This window comes from Pan troglodytes, chromosome 18 (assembly GCF_028858775.2).
Source record: "Pan troglodytes isolate AG18354 chromosome 18, NHGRI_mPanTro3-v2.0_pri, whole genome shotgun sequence".
In the NCBI taxonomy this organism is placed as follows: Eukaryota; Metazoa; Chordata; class Mammalia; order Primates; family Hominidae; genus Pan; species Pan troglodytes.
The window spans coordinates 30,284,571-30,308,881 of record NC_072416.2 but is presented as its reverse complement, the minus strand read 5'-3'; the positions used below and the strand labels follow the sequence as shown (position 1 = coordinate 30,308,881).

Sequence of the window (24,311 nt, the reverse complement as noted above, 5' to 3'; positions counted from 1 at the left end):
CAGGAAGCTCAGTGTTACAACTGTGACTACTTTAGGCATTCATTTGTTCACCCCCTGGTTTCATCTTATTTTTCTACTCTTGTTTTCTCTCCAATTTCATTTTCTTAAATTTTTTATTTATTTATTTTTGGACAGAGTCTCGATCTGTTGCCCAGGCTGGAGTACAGTGGTCCAATCTCAGCTCACTGCAACCTCTGCCCCTCAGGTTCAAGCAATTCTCCTGCCTCAGCTTCCCGAGTAGCTGGGATTACAGGTGTGTGCCACCATGTCCAGGTAATTTTTTGTGTGTGTTTTAGTAGAGATGGGGTTTTGCCATGCTGCCCAGGCTGGTCTTGACCTCCTGGGGTCAAGCGATCCACCACCTTGGCCTCCCAAAGTGCTGGGATTACAGGCATGACCCATTGCGCCTGGCCTCCTCAAATACTTTTCAAAGTCTTGCACTACCCACTGTATATAAAACTTTGTTAGTCCATGTCAGAACTTTTTGGAAAAAGGCAGATCATAAATTAATTAAGCTCTATTTCTCAAAGTGCTAGACATGAAAGCATATATTATGGGTTGAATTGTGTCCCCTAAAAAGGTCATTGAGGCCCTAACCCCTAGTACCTGTGACTGTGACCTTATTTGGAAATAGGGTGTTTGCAGATGATCAAGTTAAGATGAAGTCATTAGGTTAGGCATTCATCTGTCTTTATAAAAATGGCACATTTGGACACAGAGACAGAGACATACATGGAGAATACCATGTACAGATTGGAGTTATGTTGCCACAAGCCAAGGAACTGGCAGAAGTTAGGAGAGAGGCCTGGAATGGACTACCCCCCAGTGCCTTCAGAAAATGGCCCTTGCCAACACCTTGAATTTAGACTTGGAGCCTTGAGAACTGTGAGATGATACGTTTCCATTGCTTAAGCCACTCTGATTGTGGTACTTCGTTATGGCTGCCCTAGCAAGCTAATGCATTATGCCAGATGATTTTAGTTGATACATGGTTCAACTTTTAAAATACTAATATATTTATATTGATGAGCATGAGAAAAAAGTATAACAAGTGACTCAAACCTCTGATTTTCAAGCATGTTACTGCTTAGGACTAGGCTGACGTGGGTATTAATTAAGTGGTAATTAATGTGGGTAATTAAGCCCACATTAATTAATAGTTTAGTTGGCACAAGAGGGGCTTATAGTGGAGTAATTAAGAGCAGAGATTCTGCAGCCCAGGTTCTCAAATACTGGCTTCATCACTTATAGGCTGTGTGATCTTGGACAGATTCCTTAACCTCTCTGTGCCTCCATCTCCTCTGTACAATAATATTGATAATAAAAGTACCTATTGCACGGGGCTGTGTGGATGATTAAATGCAAGATTACATATGTAGTCCTACACACAGCTTGGGAGCTAGTTCAGTGCTTTGTAAGTACTGACCCTTAATTTTGTTACTTGAATATGGAAAAAATAGCAATCTTGGCACATATACAAAGGAGGGAAGTCCCAGTTAGCTCAGTAGGATGCTGGGAAAGGTACACGACCACCACTGTGCCACTCCTGCCCTACTAGGGGCTCTAGGGGGGTTCGTGCAGTGGCATACTTTTTTACCAACTTGTTTTGGAGGAACTTCTGAAAAGCCATTTAGATTGGTTCAGATAGTGAAGACAGTACCAGCAGGATAGACTGGAGGCTTGTCAACCTGAACAGCAGTCGGTGAGGCCAATCTAGGAGATGCAGAAGGAACAATGGCACCTGGGACTGCCACCCCTACTCCCCACCTGCTGAGGGAGCTCCGAAAGCAGACTCAGGCCTTTATCTCGCCCCATACCTCCTTCTCCTCTCTCTCCCTTTCCCAGCTCCCATCTCACCAAAGCTGACAGAACCAAAATTCGCCAGACTTTTCTGACATCTTTCATGTTCTATTTGGCTCTTTTCCCCTACAGATCATTTCTCCATTATCTAGTTAACAATGTGACAACTCTGTGACGCTATTGGCTGCAGGAACCTTGACATGCCGACAGGGGTTGCCTCCCACTCCTACCTTCCTCGGGCCCCAGGCAGGCCTCTTTCCAGGCTCTGGGTCCCACCAAAAAGTCCCCAGGAACCAGTTTGGGGCTAGCTCTGCCCCACTGGAGTCTGGCTCCTCCAATACCTTGAATTTAGACTTCCAGCCTCGAGAACTGTGAGATGATACATTTCCATTGTTTAAGCCACTCTGATTGTGGTACTTTGAAGGCCCCACTGGGATGCAGGCTCCAGTTAGCCACAGTTCTTCCTGGTCACTACAGGCTGAAGCAGGATGCAGATCAGAGACTTAGGACAGGGGTCTTGGCACTGCATGGCTTGTGCATGCACAGATCCCAACTCCGGGACCTGGGTTGCCTCAGTCTCCTTTGCTAGTGACACAGACTCAAATCCTACCCCAGTTCCTTGATCTTGTTTTCTGTTGCTTATAACAGAATAACTGAAACTAGGTAATATCAAAAGGAAAGGAATTTATTTCTTATAGTTATAGAAGCTGAGAAGTCCAAGGTCAAGGGTGCCGCATCTGACGAGGGCCTTCTTGCTGGTGGGGACTCTGCAGAGTCTCGAGGCAGTGCATGGTGAGGGGATGAGTGTGCTAGCTCAGGTCTCTCTTCTTCTTCCTATAAAGCCACCAGTCCCACTCCCATGATAACCCTTTAATCCATTAACCCATGAATGCATTAATCCACTGGACAAGCCTTCATGACCTCTTCACGTCTTAAAGGGCCCACCTCTCAGTATTGCCACATTGGGGATTAAATTTCAACATGAGTCTTGGAGGGGGCAAATATTCAAACCATGCCACCCAGCCACATGATAAGCCATGGCCCCCCATCACTGTAGGCTCCCCAACGCCCAGGTTCTTACCCTAGGTTATTTAGGATAGAAAGTCACAACTAATCTCATACCTACAACTGGCTCCTTAGCAAGCCCAACTACTGTCTGGATCCATCCCCTGGTAACATCGAGACTGAGCCCCCACCCTCTACATCTTGAACCACCTGGTCTCTTCCTTGGTCACCTCACGTCCTCCCCAGCTCCCTATAGGCCAGGCTCCACGTGGCAGCCAGAAGAATCTTGTTGAAATGTAAACCAACATGGTAGCCCCTGCTACAAAGCCTCAGCTGCCACTTGCACGTTGTGTGCCTCAGTTCCTCGTCTGTGAAATGGGGACAATTGCAGAACCTACCTTAAAGTCTAGTTATAAGGATTATATGAGATGGTAGAAGTAAAAGCTTACGATAGTGGCTGGGTCATCCTAAATAGTGAATAAATGTAACCTCTCATGTCATTAGAACATAGACAAAGCTGGTCTTTTCACCATCGACTCTTTTGTACTTTCAGAATTGTGTACCATTTGCACATATTATTACTCATCTGAAGTAAGGGAGTTCATTTAAGAGTAAAACAAAAATAAAAGAAATTTTCAATGATAACCACACCTTGGTGGTGGAATCAGAAAGTCACTCTCATGGTTACTTTAATGCGTTGGCTTGACTGGGCCACAGGAAACCCAGATATCTGGTCAAATATTATTCTGAGTGTTTCTGAAGGAGCATTTTTGGATGACATTAACATATTCATCAGGAGAGTAAGGCAGATTGCCCTCCACCATGTGAGTGGGCCTCGGCCAATCAGGTGACGGCTTGAATCAAACAAAAAGACCAGCCTTCCCCCCCCAAGTGAGGGTGACTTCTCCAGTCTACTGCCTTGGACTTCACCTCTGACATAGGCTCTTCCTGCACAGCGCACTCGCTCCTCCACAACTGCATGAGCCAATTCCTTATCCTAAGCTCTCTCTCTCACTCTCCCTCCATATCCTTTTCATTCTGTTCCTCTGCAGACCCCTCACTAATACATTTGCTAAAGGGCAGCTAGCCATCTACAAGGAGGGTAATGAAGTGCGGCCTCCCATCATGGCACCCCAGAGAGTGACCCAGTCGCAGCCCTGCTCCCCTGCTCAGGGGCCCCCGGAACTCTTACTGGAGCACATCCTTTCCTGGTCTGGGAATACAGCAGGAGCTTGGGGAGTCAGGTTTGGCTCAGGTTTGGTGGGAACGAAAACCTCAGCATTGTCCTTCCGCTTTGCAGACAAATTCCTTTCCCTTTTATGACCTGTAGGAAAACAATTGTTTCATGTAAGACGCTGAGCGCAAGCAAGTTGGGCATTCTGTTCAGGCATTTGTTCATCATTCATTCACTTACTCATTCAACAAATGTCTACGGAACTACTTTGTGCAGTTTGGGATTAGAGATGTGAATAATGCAGGCGACGAAACAAGTTTGCTGAGAGTCATGGTGTGCCCAGCACCACATTTTGGTAAGTACATAAAAGATTCTAGGACATGCACAGGTTTTCAAATTTTAATGTTTCCTGGCTAGGCAGCCAGGCGGTGGCTCACACCTGTAATCCCGGTGCTTTGGGAGGCTGTGGTGGGGGAACTGCTTGAGCCCAGGAGATAAAGACCAGCCTAGGCAACATAGTGAGACCCTGTCTCTAGCAAAAAATGAACAAAGTAGGCTGGGTACAGTGGCTCACGCCTGTAATCCCAGCACTTTAGGAGGCCAAGATGGGTGGATCATCTGAAGTCAGGAGTTTGAGACCAGCCTGGCCAACATGGTGAAACTCTGTCTCTACCAAAAATACAAAAATTAGCTGTGCACGGTGGCAAGCGCCTGTAATCCCAGCTACTTGGAAGGCTGAGGCATGAGAATTGCTTCCATCTTCTGGAAGATGGAGGTTGCAGTGAGCTGAGATTGTGCCACTGACTCCAGCCTGGGGGGCAGAGCAAGACTTCGTTCCCCGCCCCACCCTCCCCCCGCAAAAAAAAGCCAGATGTGTTGGCACGTGCTTGTAGTCCCAGCTACTCTGGAGGCTGTGGCAGGAGGATCCCTCCCAGGAATTTGAGGCTGCAGTGAGTTATGATCGTGCCACTGCACTTCAGCCCGGGTGACAGGGCAAGACCTTATCTCAGAAAAAACCAACAAAACAAAACATGCAAAATGTCAAGAAATTCAAATTCTCTCTTTTCACTTTATGCCCCAGTATCACTCGAACTGTGCTGGCATCAGCTGTTCTGTGGCCTGGTTCTTCACACCCAGGAATGACTGTCAGGTCCCCTGCTTTTCCAGGGTGGAGACTCAGTCACCTCTTTAGAGCCCTGTCCCCTCCCTCCCCGTCTCCCCTGCAGCCATGCCGTCTGCAGGCCCGGTGGGTCCCACGTGGGACCATTATTAACACTGCCCTGACCACTTGCTGCTCCCGCAGGTGCGCCTAACACCTTTGTTTATTTGACAAAGGTTCCCTGAGGGGCTGCAATGTGCTGGGCGTGTGCTGCATGCTGGGGAAGTGGAGGGTAAGAGCCAGGCCGTGCCCACAGGCTGGTGGGTGGGGAGGTGTGGTGGGTGGAGAGAAAGACAACTGGGGCCAGTGAACCCAGCGCCATGATGATGCTATGGGAGCACGGGGGAGGGCTGGCCCAAGTGGATGTGGTGGGAGTGTGAAGAAGGCTTTGTGGAATAAGCAACTTCTGAGTGCGGTCTGGAGGGAAAAGCAGAGAGCCAGGCTTCAGGGTTCTGAGTGGAGAGGAAAGGGACTGTGGTCATCTGGGCAGAGGGAACAGCTCAAGCAAGTGTCTGGGGTGAGAACAAACATGGTGAGAGCATGTCTGATGGACAAATGTCTTCTCTGGAGATGTCAGTTATTGGGTGTGGATTTTCCAGAGCTGAACTGTGTCCTCTTCAAACTTTTTTTTTTTTTTTTTTTGAGAGGGTCTCATTCTGTCACCCAGGCTGCAGTGCAGTGGCACGATCATGGCTCACTGCAGCTTAAACTTTTCAGACTTAAGTGATCCTCCTGCCTCAGCCTCCCAAGTAGCTAGGACTAAAGGTATGCACTACTACGTCTGGCTAATTTTTTAAAACATTTTTTTGTAGAGATAGGGTCTTGCCATGTTTCCCAGGCTGATCTGGAACTCAAGTGATCCTCCCGCCTTGGCTGCCGAAACTGTTGGGATTACAGACATGAGCCACTGTGCCTGGCCCCCTCCAAACTCATACATTGAAATCCTAGCCGCCAGTACCCCTGACTGTATTTGGGCACAAGGTCTTTAAAGAGGTAATTAAGTAAAAACAAGGTCATATAGGTGGGCCCTAATCCAATATAACTTCTCCTAAGAAGAGGAGATTAGGACACAGACACACACAGAGGGAAGACCACAGGAAGACACAGGGAGAAGATGGCTGTCTACAAGCCACAAAGAAGGAAAAGGCCTCAGAAGAAACTGACTCTTGATCTCAGGCTTCCAGTCTCCAGAACTATGAGACAGTAAATTCCTGCTGTTTAAGCCACCCAGTCTGTGGTACTTTGTCATGACAACCCTCGCAAACTGACACACTGTCTGATTCCAAACATTCCCTCATTTCTCTTTCCTTAGGTTCATCATGGTTCAGAAAAGTTTGTCTTCTCTTGGCACACCCAGCTTTGACAGTGCACATGAATAGGATACAGAGGTGCAGGCAGAGGCCAGCCCAGCCCGAGTCAAAGCTTAGGAACAGAGGATGAAGACTGTTGCAAGGAGGCCTCTCCCCATCAAGTCCTTCTCTCTCCTCCCTGCCCCTCACCAATCGTTTTGCTCGTTCTACTTTCCAAGATCTTTCTTGACAAACCTCCTCCATTGGACACTGCTGTCTCTGCATGCCAGCATCCTCCCTCCTTCAGGTTCACCTTGAGTTTCTTTTGGAGATGAGAGCTTTACCGCACTATCGTGTGGCTGGGTGGCGATAACCACACCCCTTAGTCCTATTGGCTGGACCTGGCCCATCAGAGCCATGGTGATCCAATCCAAGACAGCATGTGACCCCGTGTGGGTTGGAGAACCAGGTCTGGGACTTTTGCTGGGCCTTTTGGGAAAGAAAAATTCACTTTCTGAGGGGTTGCAAAGTCAGTGTCTTATTTAAAGGCAATTCTGCCTTTGTATGTTGGATAGTCTACTAAGAATGGAAGCAAGACACAGGAAAGCAGAGAAGGAGGAGAGCAAGAGGGAGAGGGAGATGGGAGAAGACAGAGGGAAGAGGCCAGAAGGGAAAAGGAGAGGAAAGAGGGGAGATGGGAGAGAGATGGAGACGGAGAGGGAAAAGAAGACGAAGAGGGAGAGGGGAGAAAATGAGTCTTGCTACATCTCAGAACCTTTCAGTTACTCAAGTCAATAAATAGTCCCTTAGCTTAAGCTACTCTGTATTAGCCAACTGGTATGTAGATGCTGCAAAACATCTTACAGTGTACAGAACAGACACCTCCAACTATCTGCCAGGAATTTACCATCTGGAATTTCAGGGCCCTGAGGAAGCCTTTGGGAAGCTCTGCGTCTTGCAATCAACAGAGACCTGACTGATATACCTCCCTGGCCTGTGAGACACTCTACCCAAAGAGGAATTCAAAGGACCACTGGAAGTTTAAGTCCTGCTATTAGATGCAGAGACACCAATGGCAAAGAAATGATATACAAGACAGAGCTCACTTTTGGAAGCTGGGTTAAATTCCAGCACCACGAGGGTGTCTGGGCCTGGAGAAGAGCGTCCTTCTGTCTCCTGTTCCCCATGAACATCTTTCTGAGTCAAGTCGCCACTGGAAGGAGGGCGGTCATGTCTGGGATGGCCCACCAGCGCCGGGTCCTCTGGCTCAGGCTCAGAGAGTATGTCTTCCTCGATAGAGTCATACTCATCGCTGGAACAATCCCTTTGTTTCCTTTGTAGATTTACACTAAGTTCCAGGCTTTTTCTCAGCTCCTGCAAAAAGCCCAGAAGAGAGATGAGAGATAAATATGGTACCTTGAGAAAAACTTATTTGAAAATACATCATTTGAACCAAAGAATTATTCTCCCCAAACTAACATTTAACAATATTATCTCAACCCTTGTGATGTCACTGCTTTGAAGACGAGAAAACAAAGGGCAGGGGAAAATGAGTAACTCCCTGGACAGAGCAATGTTGTTAATATTAACTGTGGTGTTTGTATCCCGGAGATGCCGGGGGAAGGTGGGGTGGGGGGGAGTGCACATGTGAAGGAGAGGGAGAAACAGACAATATGGTTTGTTAAAATCTGGGGTTTGTTCAAACAGATTGTGGAGTCCCACCCACTGATTCAGTGGGTCTGGGATGGGGCCTGAGGATTTACATTTCTAATAAGGTGATCCTGACACTGCTGGTCCAGGGACCACACTTTGAAATATGAACTCCCAAAGGCCTCCAAATGACCCTAAAATTCCAGATGGTAAAATGTCTGTCAGGTAGTTGTTAGGGGCTGACCTGCATATTGTAGGGTGTTGAGCAGCATCTAAATATCATACTATTTAGCACTTAACTACAACTGCTTCAAGATTTTTTTCATGTTTCTTTTGTCTACACGAAATTGTAGATTCCTTATGGCTAAGCATTAAGATCTATATTTAGAGTGACCAGGACATGAATCACCCAAACCAAGACATTTCAGAGAGAAAGCGAGCACTACTATATTTACACTGGGACAAAAAGTATAAACAGAGCTGGGACAGTGGCTCATGTTTGTAATCCCATCACTTTGGGAGGCTGAGGCAAAAGGACTGGTTGAGAACAGGAGTTCAAGACCAGCCTGGGCAACATAGTGAGACCCTGTCTCTACAAAAAATAAACAAAAATTAGCTGAGTATGGTGATGCATGCCTGTAGTCCCAGCTACTCGGGAGGTTGAGGTGGGAGGATCACCTGAGCCTGGGAAGTTGAGGCTGCAGTGAGCTATGATCGCCACTGCACTCTAGCCTGGAGATACACACACACACACACACACACACACACGCACACATATATATAAATGGGACTGTTTGCGCAAACCAGTATGTTTGGTCAGCCTAGCTATACTACCCCTTGTAGCCTATATAGTATCCAATGGGAAGCAATCAATAAAGCTTTGATAATTGACCAATAAACCTAATAGTTATCGCAGTACGCTGAATAAGGGCTCCACAAAGATGTCCACGTCCTAATGTCTAGAACCTGTGAACTCCTGAGGGTTCAGGAGGAAGTGAGGAACACCTTGAGTGTATAGAACACTTTTACCATCTTAGAGAAATCATCCTATACAGACCGATGATAGAAATATAGATGTTACAGGCACCACTGGTGAGGACTCAGGAAATGAACATGTAACTGAAAACTGGAGCCCAGGGAATCCTGTTATGTAGCAGTAGAATCTTAGCTGAATTGTGTCCTACAGTGTTGTGGAAAGCAGAACATGTAAGACATGAACTTGGATATTTAACTCAGGAGATTTCCAAGCAAAGTGCTGAAGATTCGGTCTGTTTTTCTCCTGCTGCTTAAAGTAAAATGTGAGAGGAAAGAGACAGACTGAGGGAAGAACTGTTAAGGAAAAGGGAACCAGGAGTTGGCAATTCGGATGATTTTTAGCCTATCCAGATTGCAGAAGATTCTAAAATTAGGAGATTCACTGTCAGAAAAGTATGCTATGGAGAGAAAACTAAAGGTGTGGCTGGACAACCTTTTTTCTTGTACCTCAGAAAGATGCAAAATGCAAAGTATTCATTTGTATGGAGGGCTCTTTCAGGAGATTAGACATGTGGCTCACGGATCCCCTTAGACATCTCAGCAGAAGCCAGGACAGAGAGGGGATTTTCCAGGAAAGATTTGCAGAGGAGTCCCTTGTCTAATGGAGCAAATCCTAGAGACATACATGGGAGTCCCACATGACTTTTGAGAATGTCATACCAGGAGAAATACTGCCAGCTTGGACTGAATGGGAGAAAGAAAGAACAAAACGAAAGGTTGTCAGACTCCCCAAAATTCTACAGGCAGGAAATTGGCTGATGAAATGGCTCATCTACAAACACAGGCTGCTCTTCCTGAAAAAGGAAGAATGACTCCAAGGATGGAGCTGTGGGCCAAGAGAACAGGGCCCCGAACCACAGATAATTATTCCCAGGCCTTGAAAACTAACAGAGTTTGCCCAGCTGGGCTTTAAAATTGCTTGGGTTTTGTGATTCCTCTTTTTTCCCTTTTATTTACCCTTCTTTTAAATGGGAATTTTGATATGATTTGACTGGGTCCCCACCCAAATCTCAGCTTGAACTGTAATAATCCCCATGTGTCAAGGGCAGGGCCAGGTGGAGATAACTGAATCATAGGGGCAGTTTCCCCATACTGTTCTTGTGGTAGTGAATAGTCTCACAAGATCTGATGATTTTATAAAGGGGAGTTCCCCTGCACAAGCTCTCTTGCCTGCCACCATGTAAGCTGTGACTTTGCTCCTTCTTTGCCGTCTGCCATGACTGTGAGGCCTCCCCAACTACGTGGAACTGTGAGTCCATTAAACCTCTTTCCTTCATAAATTACCCAGTCTCAGGTATGTCTTTATTAGCAGTGTGAGAACAGACTAATACAGGAATGTTGTTAACTGTTATCCTACACCTATCCACCATTGTATTTGGGAACAGATAACTTGTTTTCTAGTTTCACTCATCTACAGATGAGAAAAATTTTGCCCCAAGATAGGTCATACCCAGGGTCTTACCCATAACCAATTTAGATGATGAGATTTTGGAGTTTTGAGCTGATGAGACTTAGATGATATTCTGGACTTGAGTTGTTACGGTAATGGATTCAGAGTTTTGGAAAACTTGGGATGGGATGGATGTATTTTGCATGTGGTATGGAGGTGAATCTTTGGGGGACAGAGGGTGGGCTGTGGTAGGCTGGATAAATAGCCCCCAAAGATGTCCATATCCTAGCCCCTGGGAGCTGAGGAGATGCTGCCTTACAGGGCAAAGGGACCTTGAAGATATGATTAGGTGAAGAGTCTCCAGATGAGGACAGGAGCCTGGATTATCCAGGTGAGTCCAGTGTAATCATAGGCGTCCTTATGAGAGAGAAGCAGGAAGATCAACATCAAATAGAGAATACGTAAGAATGGAAGCAGAGGTCAGGGAGGAGTGAGCTATAGTGCTGGATTTGAAACAGGAGGACATGGCCACAAGCCAAGGAATGTAGGTGGCCTCTACAGTCTGAAAAACACAAGGAAATGAGCTTTCCTCTCGAGCCTCCAGAAGGAATGCAGTCCCGCCAATGCCTTGATTTTATTTTTTATTATTATACTTTAAGTTTTAGGGTACATGTGCACAACGTGCAGGTTTGCTAAATGCCTTGATTTTAGACCAGTGAAACTGATTTTGGATTTCTGACCTCCAGAACTAAGCCACCAAGTTTGCAGCAAGTTGTTACAGCAGCAAATAGGAAACGAATACAGCTGTCTCTTTTTAGAGTTCTCCCCCTTCCATCCCTTGATACCAAGTATTGGTGATACACATTTAATAAAATTAATTAATTATCTCTGTTTCCCAGTGCAGTGGTGTGATCACAGCTCACTGCAGCCTCGACCTCCTAGGCTCGAGTGAGCCTCCTACCTCAGCCTCCTGTGTAGCTGGGACTACAGGTATGAGCCACCACACCCAGATACCAACGATATTTACTGGGCAACTAGAACACTGGCTGGCACATAGTAGGTGCTCAACCAGTATCTGCTGAATGACTGAATAGATTCCACTGATGACTGGGTGGTGGCTGTGGGCAGATGCAGAGTGCCCTCATGTACCTTGGAGGTGACATTGGTGATGGGACCCTTAGCAAGTTACTTACCTCCTCTGACTTGCATCTTGACATCCATAAAAATAGATGAACAAATCCCTACCTTGCAGAATTGCTTTAAAGCAGAGGTCTGAACTGGGAATAATTTTGTCCCCCCACCCAACTCCAGGGGACATCCAGCAATGATTTGAGATTTTTTTAATCACAACTGGGGGAGAGGTGTCCTATTGGGATCTATTACATGGGGACACCAGGGATGCTGCTAAACATAACAGAATGTCCAGGACAGCCCCACAACAAAGAATGATCCAGCCAAAATGTCAAGGCTGAGAAACAATTAAAGCAAGTGCGGGTTCACCACTGGTGTTTAAAAAAATAACACCAGGTATCCTAATTGAGTGTATTGAGCTGGTTCATGCAACCTTCATGCAAACCAGACTGAGGTCATGGCTTATGTCTTCAAAGTCTGACAGTGGTGGGCAGTAGGAGGGGCAACAGATTCACTGCTCCTCCCAGGGCAACATGAGTTCCTAGGCGACCTGCTGTTTAACAGCAATTTCGGCAGCTGTAAAACTAGTAATCCTTTACGGTAGAATAATGCTCTGTACTCTAGAAAACACTTTCAACCCTTTCTCTCCTTTGATCCTCAGAAAAACCCTGTAAGACAGATAGGTAGAGTAAAACCCTGGGATAACATGAATTTAGTTAAAACAAGATAGCCTATTGGCTCTTATGCTTGGCCCAACTCCCAATTCTCAAATAAGGTCAACTTAGGTTCTGTTCTGCTGGGATGGGGGCAAGGCTGGGTGAGAAAACAATGGGCACATCCCTCTCTCTGCAGCCCCTACTCTTGCCCAGTCACTGTGGATTACGTTCCTAGCTAGGAGACTGCTGTCACTGTCCAGGAAATCTCAGTTCCAGGGCCCCAAATTGTCCCAACTGATGTCTAAGGCAGAGTGCAGCCACCAAACATGGCCAGTTTCAGGAAGGATTTGGATGGGGCATTAGGACCCTTGAACCCATGGTCAGTTGAGACTTCCTCTGGCCTCTTCATGACCGTCACTATGTTGCAACCCTACATTCTGAGTGACTGAATTGTGGAGATAACCCCAAATTTGAGGAACAGTGACCAGCCTTTATGCTGGTCCAACTTCTCACAGCGATTAAGTGGCATAGCTGTGACTTCTGCACTCCGCCACTCCTCCTTGCTCCTTCTAGATTATCCACGCATAACACAGACTCTCTTGCATCTGTCATGGCCCAACCAATGGGGAAGACAATAAGGCAACCACCATTCATTAAGGCTTCATGCATGCTCATGTGCTTACGTGCTGTGCTAAGGGCAGAGGTAGCAGTGCAGAGCAAGATGGCAAACCTCTGGCCTTATAGGAGCATACAGTGTGGGGCGGGAGGAGACAGGCAGGCAATGCATAAAGGAATATAAACAGGGGCATTTCAGAGGTGGCCAGGACTGTGAAGAAAGCCCTTGTCTGGATGATGTGACAGGGTGACTGGCTGAGCAAGCCCTGATGAATGGTGGTCAGGGAAGGCTGAGTGATGAAGAGCCACCTGGTAGTGTCTGGGGCACAAGGCTGTCTTGGGGGTAGGAACAGCAGAGACAAAGGCCAGGAGGCAGGAACGGCTGGAAGGCATGTGCTCCCTAGAGGGAGGCAGTAGTCACGGGGGACAGGGCTTTGTGGGCCTCAGGGAAGAGTGTGGATTTTGTTCTATGCCCTATGAGAAGCTGCTGAAGGGTGCTAGGCAGAGATACAATGTTATCTGATTTCTGCTTTTATTTTTTATTAATTTATTTTTTTGAGACGGATTTTTGCTCTTGTTGCCCAGGCTGGAGTGCAGTGACACAATCTCGGCTCACTGCAACCTCCGCCTTCCGGGTTCAAGCGATTCTCCTGCCTCAGCTTCCCAAGTAGCTGGGATCACAGGCGCCCGCCACCACACCCGGCTGATTTTTGTATTTTTAGTAGAGACGGGGTTTCACCATGTTGGCCAGGCTGGTCTTGAACTCCTGACTTCAGGTGATCCACCCGCCTCAGCCACCCAAAGTGCTGGGATTACAGGCGCGAGCCACCGCGCCTGGCCTGATTTCTGCTTTTAAAAGATCTCTATGGCTCTTGGATACCAAGTGGATTTTAGGAGGTGGGACAAGGATGGAAACAGGGCTACCAGCTTTGCTGCAGTTGCAGGTGAAAGAGGAAGGTGGCAGCAGAGGTGGGGACAGGGAGGAGGCCTCGAGATCTATTTTGGAGGCAGAGATGACAGACATGACTGACTAGAAATGAATCATATGCATACCCTCTGACCCAGCCCTTCCAGGAATGTATCCTTTAGTCCTAAGTACACAAAGATCGTTGGGGCATCCTTTATAATAGAGAATGGTCCACATGGTTATCAATGAGAGACGGATTAAATAACTAATAGAGCAGGTGTTCACCGAGCCCCAGGCAGCTCTTACAAAGAATGAGGTAGCTCTACTTTTGTACTTCTTTGGGCAGATATCAAGATATACATTTAAGTAAAAAGAAGCGTGTTGAAAAATGTACATATAACACGAACTCAATTTTTAAAATCATTGTTAATTTCTATACATGTAGGTATGCATATATGCATAGAAAAAGTCTGGAAAAATAGGCACCTGACTTTTTATTTTTATTTTTGAGATGGAGTCTTGCTCTGTCGCCCAGGCTGGAGTGCAGTGGCGTGATCTCAGCTCACTGCAACCTCTGCCTCCTGGGTTCAAGCGATTCTCCTGCCTCAGCCTCCCGAGTAGCTGGGCTTACAAGCACACACCACCATGCCTGAGTAATTTTTTGTATTTTTAGTAGAGATGGAGTTTCCCCACATTGGCTAGGCTGGTCTTGAACTCTTGACCTCAGGTGATCCACCTGCCTTGGCTTCCCAAAGTGCTTGGATTACAGGTGTGAGCCACTATGCCCGGCCAGCACCCAACTATTAACAATGATCTCTCTGACAGCCTTTCCAGGACTTTCCTTTTCTTCTTTGTTTTTAAAAAAATTATTTAGTATTAGCAGGCATCCAATTTTGTAATTTAAAAAAATGATACGTTTACATTTATATTTAAATTTTGTCCCTCCTTCTTGCAAATAAATACATTCCCTAGAGGAGTGGCGGGGAATGGTGGAGTGGAGGACCCTGGACAGCCAGCTGCCTGGAAAAATCATCTCTATCCCTGGAACACGTGTGGTTCCCAAAAGCCAATGACAAACAGCAGCACTCGATGCTGGAAGACAACGGAGGAGCATCTGTCTAACTCGAGAATAAAGTATCCAGCCAAGAGGTCCAGACTGGAAAGTAACACACCATCCATCTCAAACAGCCAGAAACCCAGGGAATACAGACGGCATTCATGAGCTCTTCTCAGAAAATATCACCCAGGTGACAAAATCCAGACCAATGAAAGAGGAAATCAAAATAAAGATAGAGGCATGGACAAGCTGTGATCAAAGGTCTAATGGTAAGCGCTGTAGCCACTTAAAGTTTGAATAAATACTAGGCATTTATGCACATTAGGGAGATGGACCAGAATGCAATGCTATAAACCTAAGCCCTTAGCTTAGCTAACAAAAATCAGGAGAGGGCAGGCAATGTGGGTGGCCTAATTTTCCACACCAGAAAGTCAACCCCAAATGCATCTCAAATGGAAACTAGAGTTTTTTAAAAATGGCAACTCTAACCTCTTATTTCCTAATGTATTAAACCGATGGCTATTTTAAGAAATAATATTTCCTGTGATAAAGAAATTTGAATTTCAATAATTCCTCCTGTTTCAATTTGGTTTCTTTTTCTTCTTTTAAATTAATGGAAATTTAAATGCCATGATTGTATTTGCAAAATATATACAGGCCAGGCGCAGTGGCTCATGCCTGTAATCTCGGCACTTTGGGAAGCGGAGGTGGGAAGATTGCTTGAGCCCAGGAATTCGAGACCAGTCTGGGCAACAAAGTGAGACCCCCCAACTCTATTTTTAAAAACTTAAAAAATGAAACAAACAAAAAAAATTCCCTCTCCCCAAAGAAAATATATATAAAAGAGCAGCCTAGATTCGGTGTGGCTGGCAGCTTCTTCGCAAAGGAAACAAATGCATTTGCTCACACTGGATGAACCTAGACCCTTATAATGCTCACGTGATCTAAACCATCTGTCCTAGGGGCAGAGGGGAGACAAACTAAGGAGCAACATTCCCTGGAGGAAGCCGTTCAAAACCTTTCCATCTGGAAAGATGAGGACCTTGGGCTGGTCGCTTTGAAAGCCAATCTGCCTGTACTTCAAAGAGATACCATGCTGTGGGATCTACCAGGTGCTTTGAAGCCATCATCCAGAAATTTCTCTGAAAAAACATACTTTATAGCTTTGCTTCAAAATCTTGTTATATTTGATTTCAGTGTTCAGTGTTTAAAATGTTAAGTTCAAGCCCTTTCAACAGAAAGCCCTCTGCATGGAGGCCAGGCTGCCAACACCGCAGGTGGAGATCGGATGACAGGGACTGCACACAAATGGGTCTCCTCACTGGGGATCCAGGGAGAAGGTGGAGGGACGGACGCTGATACAAAGACTTAAAGGTAGTTTCTAGAAGAACCACTGACTGAAATGCAGCAGGGGTTTGATGGTCAGTGAATTAATGCCTTCTATGCCTGAGCTTCCTCTTTCTGCTGAACTAGGAAAAGTGACATCAGGCGACCATCAAACATGAAGTTTTTGCAATAATAGTATCAGTAACTGTAACATCAAAAACAATAGCTACTAATTGCTAAGCTTCTGTTACATTATCAGGCACTAAGCTGACTTATCTATGCACCTTATCTCATTTCTTTTTCTTTTTCTTTTTTGAGGAAGGGTCTTGCTCTGTCACCCAGGCTGGAGTGCAGTAACACCACCTTGGCTCACTGCAACCTCCACCTCCTGGGTTCAAGTGATCCTCCCACGTTAGCCTCCAGAACAGCTGGGATTACAGGTGCATATCACCACAACTGGCTAATTTTTAGTTTTTTTGTAGAGATGAGGTCTTACTCTGTTGCCCAAGCTGGTCTCAAACTCTTGGGCTCAAGAAATCCTCCCGCCTCAGACTCCCAAAGTGCTGGGATTGTAGGCGTGAACCACCACACCCAGCCACCTCACTTCATTTCAACCTCCTAACACACCAGTGCAGTAGGTCTCCTCATCTTACAGGCTTGGAGGACTTAAGTACAAGTTCAAGGTCACATGGCCAGTAATGGCAGAGCCAGGGTATGGAGGAATGACCATCTGACTCTGTATTAGTCCGTTTTCACGCTGCTGATAAAGACGCACCCAAGACTGGGAAGAAAAAGAGGTTTACTTGACTTACAGTTCCACATGGCTGGGGAGGCCTCACAATCATGGCAGAAGACAATGAGGAGCAAGTCACCTCTTACATGGATGGCAGTAGGCAAAGAGAGAGAACTTGGGCAGGGAAACTCCCATTTTAAAAACCATCAGATCTCCTGAGACTCATTCACTATCACAAGAACAGCACAGAAAAGACTCACCCCATAATTCAATCACCTCCCACCTGGATCCACCCACCACATGTGGGAATTGTGGGAGTTACAATTCAAGATGAGATTTGGGTGGGGACACAGCCAAACCATATCAGACTCTAAAGTCCAGACTCTTATCCATGTGATCATGTTTATTCCCTGCCTGGTACCAACTTGGAAGCAACTGGTCTCTAGAGAGGGATGAAAGTCAGGGGCACAGTGATTGTCCACTGACTTGCACAAAATTGATAAACCTGCCCGTAAGAGATTTAGACACAAAGCTGCCTTGAGGCCACTAAACGTGTTCATGTATGTGTTAAGTTTGAGTGGATGAAGCATTAAACTCCTAACTCTACTTACAAAGGAGAATGAGCTGGGTCTAAGTTCTGGGCCTGACTCAGTTTACCCTGTGTCCCCAGGTGAGTTGCTGAGCTTCAAGCCCTCACCTTTGCTATGGAAAAATGTGCCCTGATTAGCTCACAAAAAAAAGGCTGCTGAGGGGACAAAATGAAATTAACAGCTAAGAATCAGTGTTTTGTGATTGCTTTAATAGGGTTCTAGTTTTTACAGAAAATTTAAAATTTTGATGATGGCATCTTTTATTTCTCAGATGCTACTGAATCTGCCTATTAAAAGCTTGGATGCTTAGACCATGAAGCCACAGTGGAAACTTTAAGACAGTCCTCAAGAGCTAGCAGCAGTCTTGGGGGTAGAGATCACTGACATGCAGGCAGAAAGGCCAGACCTCCCCAACCAACCCCCTGCCCCTGGAACCCCAATAATGTCTCTCATTTGGCTGGCAGTTTTGTAAAACCGGGAGTTGAATGTCTTGAGTCTGGCATATACTGCTAGTTGCGATAATTCCCACTAACTTCTCTTGTACTATATGAGGCATTTTACACATTCATATTATTAATCTGCCTGGACCATGAAGGCTTTTTACCCAGCACTGAAGAGTTAGTTGATTAATTTGTTCTTTTTTCTCATTCATCCATGTATTCAACACACTTTTTTTTTTTTTTTTTTGAAACAGGGTCTCACTCTGTCACCCAAGCTGGAGTGCAGTGGCACGATCATGGCTCACTGCAACCTCGACCTCCTGGGTTCAAGAGATTCTCCCACTTTTTGGTTAGCTGGGACTACAGGTGTACACCATCATGCTCAGCTTATTTTTGTATGTTTTGTAGAGATGGGGTCTTGCCATGTTGCCCAGGCTGGTCTCAAACTGCTGGGCTCAAGCGATCCTCCTGCCTCGGCCTCCAAAAGTACTGGGATTATAGGCATAAACCACCACACATGGCAACAAATATTTTTTGTTGAATATACGTGTCCCTCATAAGCAGGTGTGACTGCTAGGTGCTAGGGATGGAGTGATGAACAAGACAGACTTACGGAATTTACAATCTGGCAACATCTCTTATGTAATCCATAACAGATTACCAGAGTAATGAGCGCCAAAAACCCAAACTTAGGGCTTGCCAGTCCACGTCCACAATAAAGTGGCTTGTGCCCTAACTTTAGGGTCAACTCAAGTGATCCTCCTACCTCGGCATCCCAAAGTACTGGGATTACAGGCGTGAACCACCGTGCCTGTCCTAACTCTGCATATTTTAAAAATCGCATTCCCGACCGGCTGGGCATGGTGGCTCACACCTGTAATCCCAACACTTTGGCAGGCCGAAGTCACTTGAGGTCAGGAGTTCGAGACCAGCCTGGCCAACATGGTGAAACCCCATCTCTACTAAAAATACAAAAATTAGCCGGGTGTGGTGGTGGACACCTGTAATCCCAGTTATTCAGGAGGCTGAGGCAGGAAAATCGCTTGAACCCGGGAGGCAGAAGTTGTAGTGAGTCAAGACTGCACCACTATACTTCAGCCTGGGTGACAGAGTGAGACTCTGTCAAAAACAAAACAAAACAAAACAAAACAAAACAAAAACTCATTCCCCTACATCAATTTTGATAGAACTAAGGCTAGGAAAATTTGAATTATACATGTATTTTAAATACCTGGGCAATATTTTTAGTTTTCTGACACCTTCTTACTGCCCCTATTCAACCTTTGATTTTCTTTCCATGAATTTTAATTCAAAGCTAAGTGTATTTATAAAGTACCCTGGAGTTCAGCCTCTAAAGTGCATCACTGGAGAAAAACCAAAACAATCTTTGTCTAGGGTAGAGGGTGATAGAAGAGAAAATGAACTCAGGAAGTAGATGGGCCTGGGAGACTGCCCAATGCTTTCCTGGTTTGTGGGCCCCTGGCCAAACCCCTCAGCATCACCCTGGCTGAGCAATCCATAAGGAGATTGGATAGGGATGGCAGGATAGAGACCAAATATCAAGGAATGCCACTGGCTGACTAGAAAATTTCAGGAATTCCTGAAAGATAGAGGGGAGAGATCACATCCATAAAGAACTAAAGGAAAAGGAAACTGCAGATTAAAACATACATGGTGGGTTGGGCTCAGTGGCTCATACCTGTAATCCCAGCACTTTGCCAGGCCGAGGTGGGTGGATCACCTGAGGCCAGCAGTTCAAGACCAGCCCGGCCAACATGGTGAAACCCCATCTCTACTAAAAATACAAAAATTAGCCGGGCGTGGTGGCACACACCTGTAGTCCCAGCTACTTGGGAGGCCGAGACAGAAGAATTGCTTGAACCTGGGAGGCGGAGGTTGCAGGGAGCCAAGATCGTACCAGTGCACTCCAGCCTGGGGGACAGAGTGTCCTGTCTCAAAAAAAAATAATAATAAAAACACAGACATGGTATATTAGTCTGTTCTTACCCTGCTATGAAGAAATACCTGAGACTAGGTAATTTATAAAGAAAAGAGGTTTAGTTGACTCAAAGTTCTCCACAGCTGGGGAGGCCGCAGACAACTTCCAATCATGGCAGAAAGCACCTCTTCACAGGGTGGCAGGAGAGAGAAATTAGTAAAGGGGGAAGCATGCTGGGCACAGTGGCTCACGCCTATAATCCCAGCACTTTGGGAAGCTGAGGTGGGTGGATCGTTTGAGGTCAGGAGTTCGAGACTAGCATGGCCAACATGGTGAAACCCCATCTCTACTAAAAATACAAAAAATTAGCCAGGCGTGGTGGTGGATGCCTGTAATCCCAGCTACTCAGGAGGCTAAGGCAGGAGAATTGCTTGAACTCAGGAGATGCGCTGCTGCATACCAACCTGGGTGACAGAGTGAGACCCTGTCTCAAGAAAAAAAAAAAAAAAACAACCTCCAGAGAACAGAGCAGAAACAATGAAAGAGAATGATAATAACAGTAGTAATAATAAATGAAAAATTTCCAGTGCTAAAGAAAGACACAAGCATGCAGACGCCCCTGGCTTCAGCCTACAGGTGAGCCTCTCTGCTGCCCCTTACTTAATATAGCTGGGGACAGGCTGCAGCCCTAAAAGTGGCCCCCCACTCTAGCCTCAGGGCTCCCTGTCACACATCTTGATGCTGAACTCACCTACACATGCACATGCACACACTGCTCCTTCTATGGAAGTTTTTACGGCCCTGAAATTTTTGCTGAAAAGGCCCACTTAGTGTTTTCAATGGGACAAAGATTTTGAGACAGATATATTCACATGGATGAAAGGTACACTCTCTCAAAAAACATTTTGACTCTATATGCAAAGAATGACAGATATTTGAAATATATAAGGCAAAAACAAATGCAGGGGAAAACTGACAAGTTCACAGATATCAACCAGATCAAAGAGACAAAAAGTAAGTCAAGCCCTACAGCGGTGGTTTGCTAATGAGTACGAGAGTTTCCAGGGAAGCTTATTAAAAATGCAGGCTCTGAGCACTCCATGCCTCCTCCAAATCCAGTTCTATACCTATGGGTGTGGTGTGAGAATTCACGGCTTTAATAAGAAGCCCAGGTGATGCTAATATAGGTAGTCTGAGACCACACTTTAAGAATCACCCAGTTAAGTATTACAACTAATTGTGTGTGATTTAACAGATATATTGAGAACTTTGTACCAAAAAGAGAATGATTATTCTTTTGAAATATCATAGAACATTCATAAAAATCATCTGGTAGGCCACAAACAAAAAACCTCAGTAACTTTCAAAACCCAGAAATTAAACCATCTTTAATTTTAGGCCATTTTAAATCATAATGTGGCCAAATTAGAAACTAATACAAAACGATAGCAAAAATACAAAACTAGATAAACAAAAAACTGTTTACTTAGAACGTTTGGGAAAACTCTCCTACATAAAGAAGAGAGGCTGGGCATGGTGGCTCATGCCTGTAATTACAGCACTTTGGGAGGGCGAGGTGGAAGGACTGCTCAAGGCCAGGAGTTCAAGACCAGTCTGGGCGACATAGCAAGTCCCTGTCTCTATGGAAAAATTAAAAGATTAGCCAGGCATGGTGGCGCATGCCTGTAGTCCCAGCGGCTTGCGAGGTTGAGGCAGGAGCATCACTTCACCCCAGAAGATTGAAGCTGCAGTGACCCATGATCATGCTCTGCATTCCAGTCTAGGTGACAGAACAGGACCCTGTCTTAAATGAAAAAATAAACATATAGGAGGGGAAAAAAAAACACCCTAAACTAATAAGCCAATTAGAAATAAATGGCCAGGTACAGTGGCTCACGCCTGTAATCCCAACACTTTAGGAGGCCAAGGCAGGCGGATCACCTGAGGTCAGGAATTCGAGAGCAGCCTGGCCAACATGGTGAATCTCCGTCTCTACAAAAAATACAAAAAAAAAAAAAAAATTAGCCGGGTGTGGTGACACATGCCTGTAGTCCCAGCTACTTGGCGGGGTGAGACAGGCGAATCACTTGAGCCTGGGAGACGGAGGTTGCAGTGAGCCGAGCAAGACTCTGTTGCACTGCACTCCAGCCTGGGCGACAGAGCGAGACTCTGTCTCAAAATAAATAAATAAATAAATAAATAAATAAATAACAATGAAAGTATTACATAGTACTATATGGTAAAATTTGCAGAGTAAATACAAAGCAATATTCAGAGGAAAATGTATAGCCTAATTGATATATTAGAAAATAGTATGAAAATTAAATGGGCCAGGTGTGGTGGGTCACACCTGTAATCCTAGCACTTTGGGAGGCCAAGCGGGAGGATTACTTGAACCTAGGAGTTTGAGACCAGCCTGGGCAACATGGTGAGACATCTTCTCTACCTAAAAAAAAAAAAAAAGAAGAAGAAAAGAAAAGGAAAAAATAAATTAAACATTTAACTTAAGTCAGGTTACAGTGGTGGAGGTCAGGGAGAACCAACGTGATACCAAAAAGTTTAAGAGAGGAATTAAGATGAAAGCAGAAATAAGCTGAAAAAAAAATAATAAATAAATGAGTAAATGAATGAATGGATGACTAAATAAATAACGTATACTTGCTCAATAAAAGTAAAAGCTGGAGATGGTTTGGCTGGGTAGATATAGACAGCTTTTCATATTATACTCAACTCACTTCTAAACTGTTTGAATCTTTTTAAATGAGAAGGCACCCATGTATTAGGTGTTAGATAAAATGATACAAAATAATGTAAAAATTGTTTCACATCATACCTAAGAAATTCTAAGTCGGCTATAAATGCAAGATATTAAAGTTATTCTAATATTGATTCAGAAGTTAATCTTTATTTTCATTAAGATTGAAAAATATGCTTTATTAAGTTCAATTCATCCGGCACCTTCATTTGTAGAAACACCCTACTGAGGGATGGGATCACTACATCTCTTACTTCTGGACCTGTAATTCATGGGCATTTAGTGCTTGTTCAGCATCATTTCACATCATTCATGCTCATCACCAAATTATTCCTGCTCAGCTTGCCCTGTGCTGTCTGACCCACCTGCCCAGGGCCCTTTCTAATGCCATAAGCCAGCCGTCTTTTGGTCTGAGCTGTCCAGTTGGTCATCCCTGGGGGCCTTTGATGTTTCTGGGTAACAGACGGGCTAGGTCAAGAGCCACTGTCAAGGAGAAAGAGCTCTTCCTTCTGTCTCATCAGGAACTGACAAAGCTTTCATTATCTAAACCAGAAGTTGCAAGTTGGTAGTCTAAAGGCCACATCTGGCCAGCAGGTATATTTTGTTTGGTCCACAGGAAATTATGAATTAGGCTGGGCATGGTGGCTCATGCCTGTAATCCCAATGCTTTGGGAGGCCTACGCAGGCGGACTGCTTGAGCTCAGGAGTTCAAGACCAGCCAGGGCAACACAGTGAAACCCCATTTATACTATATATATATATATATATATATATATATATATATATTAGCCAGGCACAGTGGCTTGTGCCTGTAATCCCAGCTACCTGGGAGGCTGAGGTAGTAGGAAAGCTTGAGCTCAGGAGGTCGAGGCTGCAGTGAGCTATGATTACGCCACTGCACTCCAGCCTAGGTGACAGGGCAAGACCCTGTCTGAAAAACAAACAAACTGTAAATTAGTTGCCAACATAGAAATAATTGGGGGAAATCAAACATAAAGAAACCCAGGCCGGGCGCAGTGGCTCACGCCTGTAATCCCAGCACTTTGGGAGGCCTAGGTGGGTGGATCACCTGAGGTCAGGAGTTAGAGACCAGCCTGGCCAACATGGTGAAACCCCCGTCTCTACTAAAAATACAAAAATTAGCTGGGCATGGTGGTGTGCGCCTGTAGTCCCAGCTACTTGGGAGGCTGAGGCAGGAGAATCGCATGAACCCGGGAGGCGGAGGTTGCAGTGAGCCGAGACCGTGCCATTGCACTCCAGCCTGGGCGACAGAGTGAGACTCTGTTTCAAAAAAAAGAAAAGAAAGAAACCCAGAAACCCAGAAACCCAGATACCTGGCTTCTCTTAAACCTAGAAAGCCTGGCACCACTAGGCCCATATTTCTACACGATGACAGTCCACTGTGATTGTCTGCTACTATCCCCACCATTCCCTGCATGCCCTGACTGACCTACCTGCCTCACTCAGGTGATTTAAAATATTCTCTCACATTAAGAACATGTGCCAGAAATCCCAATATTTCAGGATCCAAACTACATATCTCAAACTGACTCTTCTACCCCAAGCAACACAAAAAATCCTTGTTAGATGTGTCCTGATTCACAGTTTGGAAAACACTCACTGTAATCATAACTCAGTGATGTGATGACTGAAGTCCCTT

General features: G+C 45.4%; 1 protein-coding gene across 24 annotated transcripts in view; it reads right to left on the bottom strand.

Moving 5' to 3' along the window:
• Positions 1-24,311, bottom strand: part of KATNIP (katanin interacting protein) — a 230,679-nt gene that overhangs the window by 94,884 nt on the left and 111,484 nt on the right. For all 24 annotated transcript variants that reach the window (XM_063797736.1, XM_063797739.1, XM_054669051.2 and 21 more), the window contains 2 exons: positions 7,534-7,801; positions 3,998-4,129 (listed from right to left, as the gene is read on the bottom strand). In XM_063797736.1, the coding sequence (XP_063653806.1) occupies positions 3,998-4,129; positions 7,534-7,801 (400 nt within the window). The remainder of the gene's footprint in view (positions 1-3,997; positions 4,130-7,533; positions 7,802-24,311) is intronic.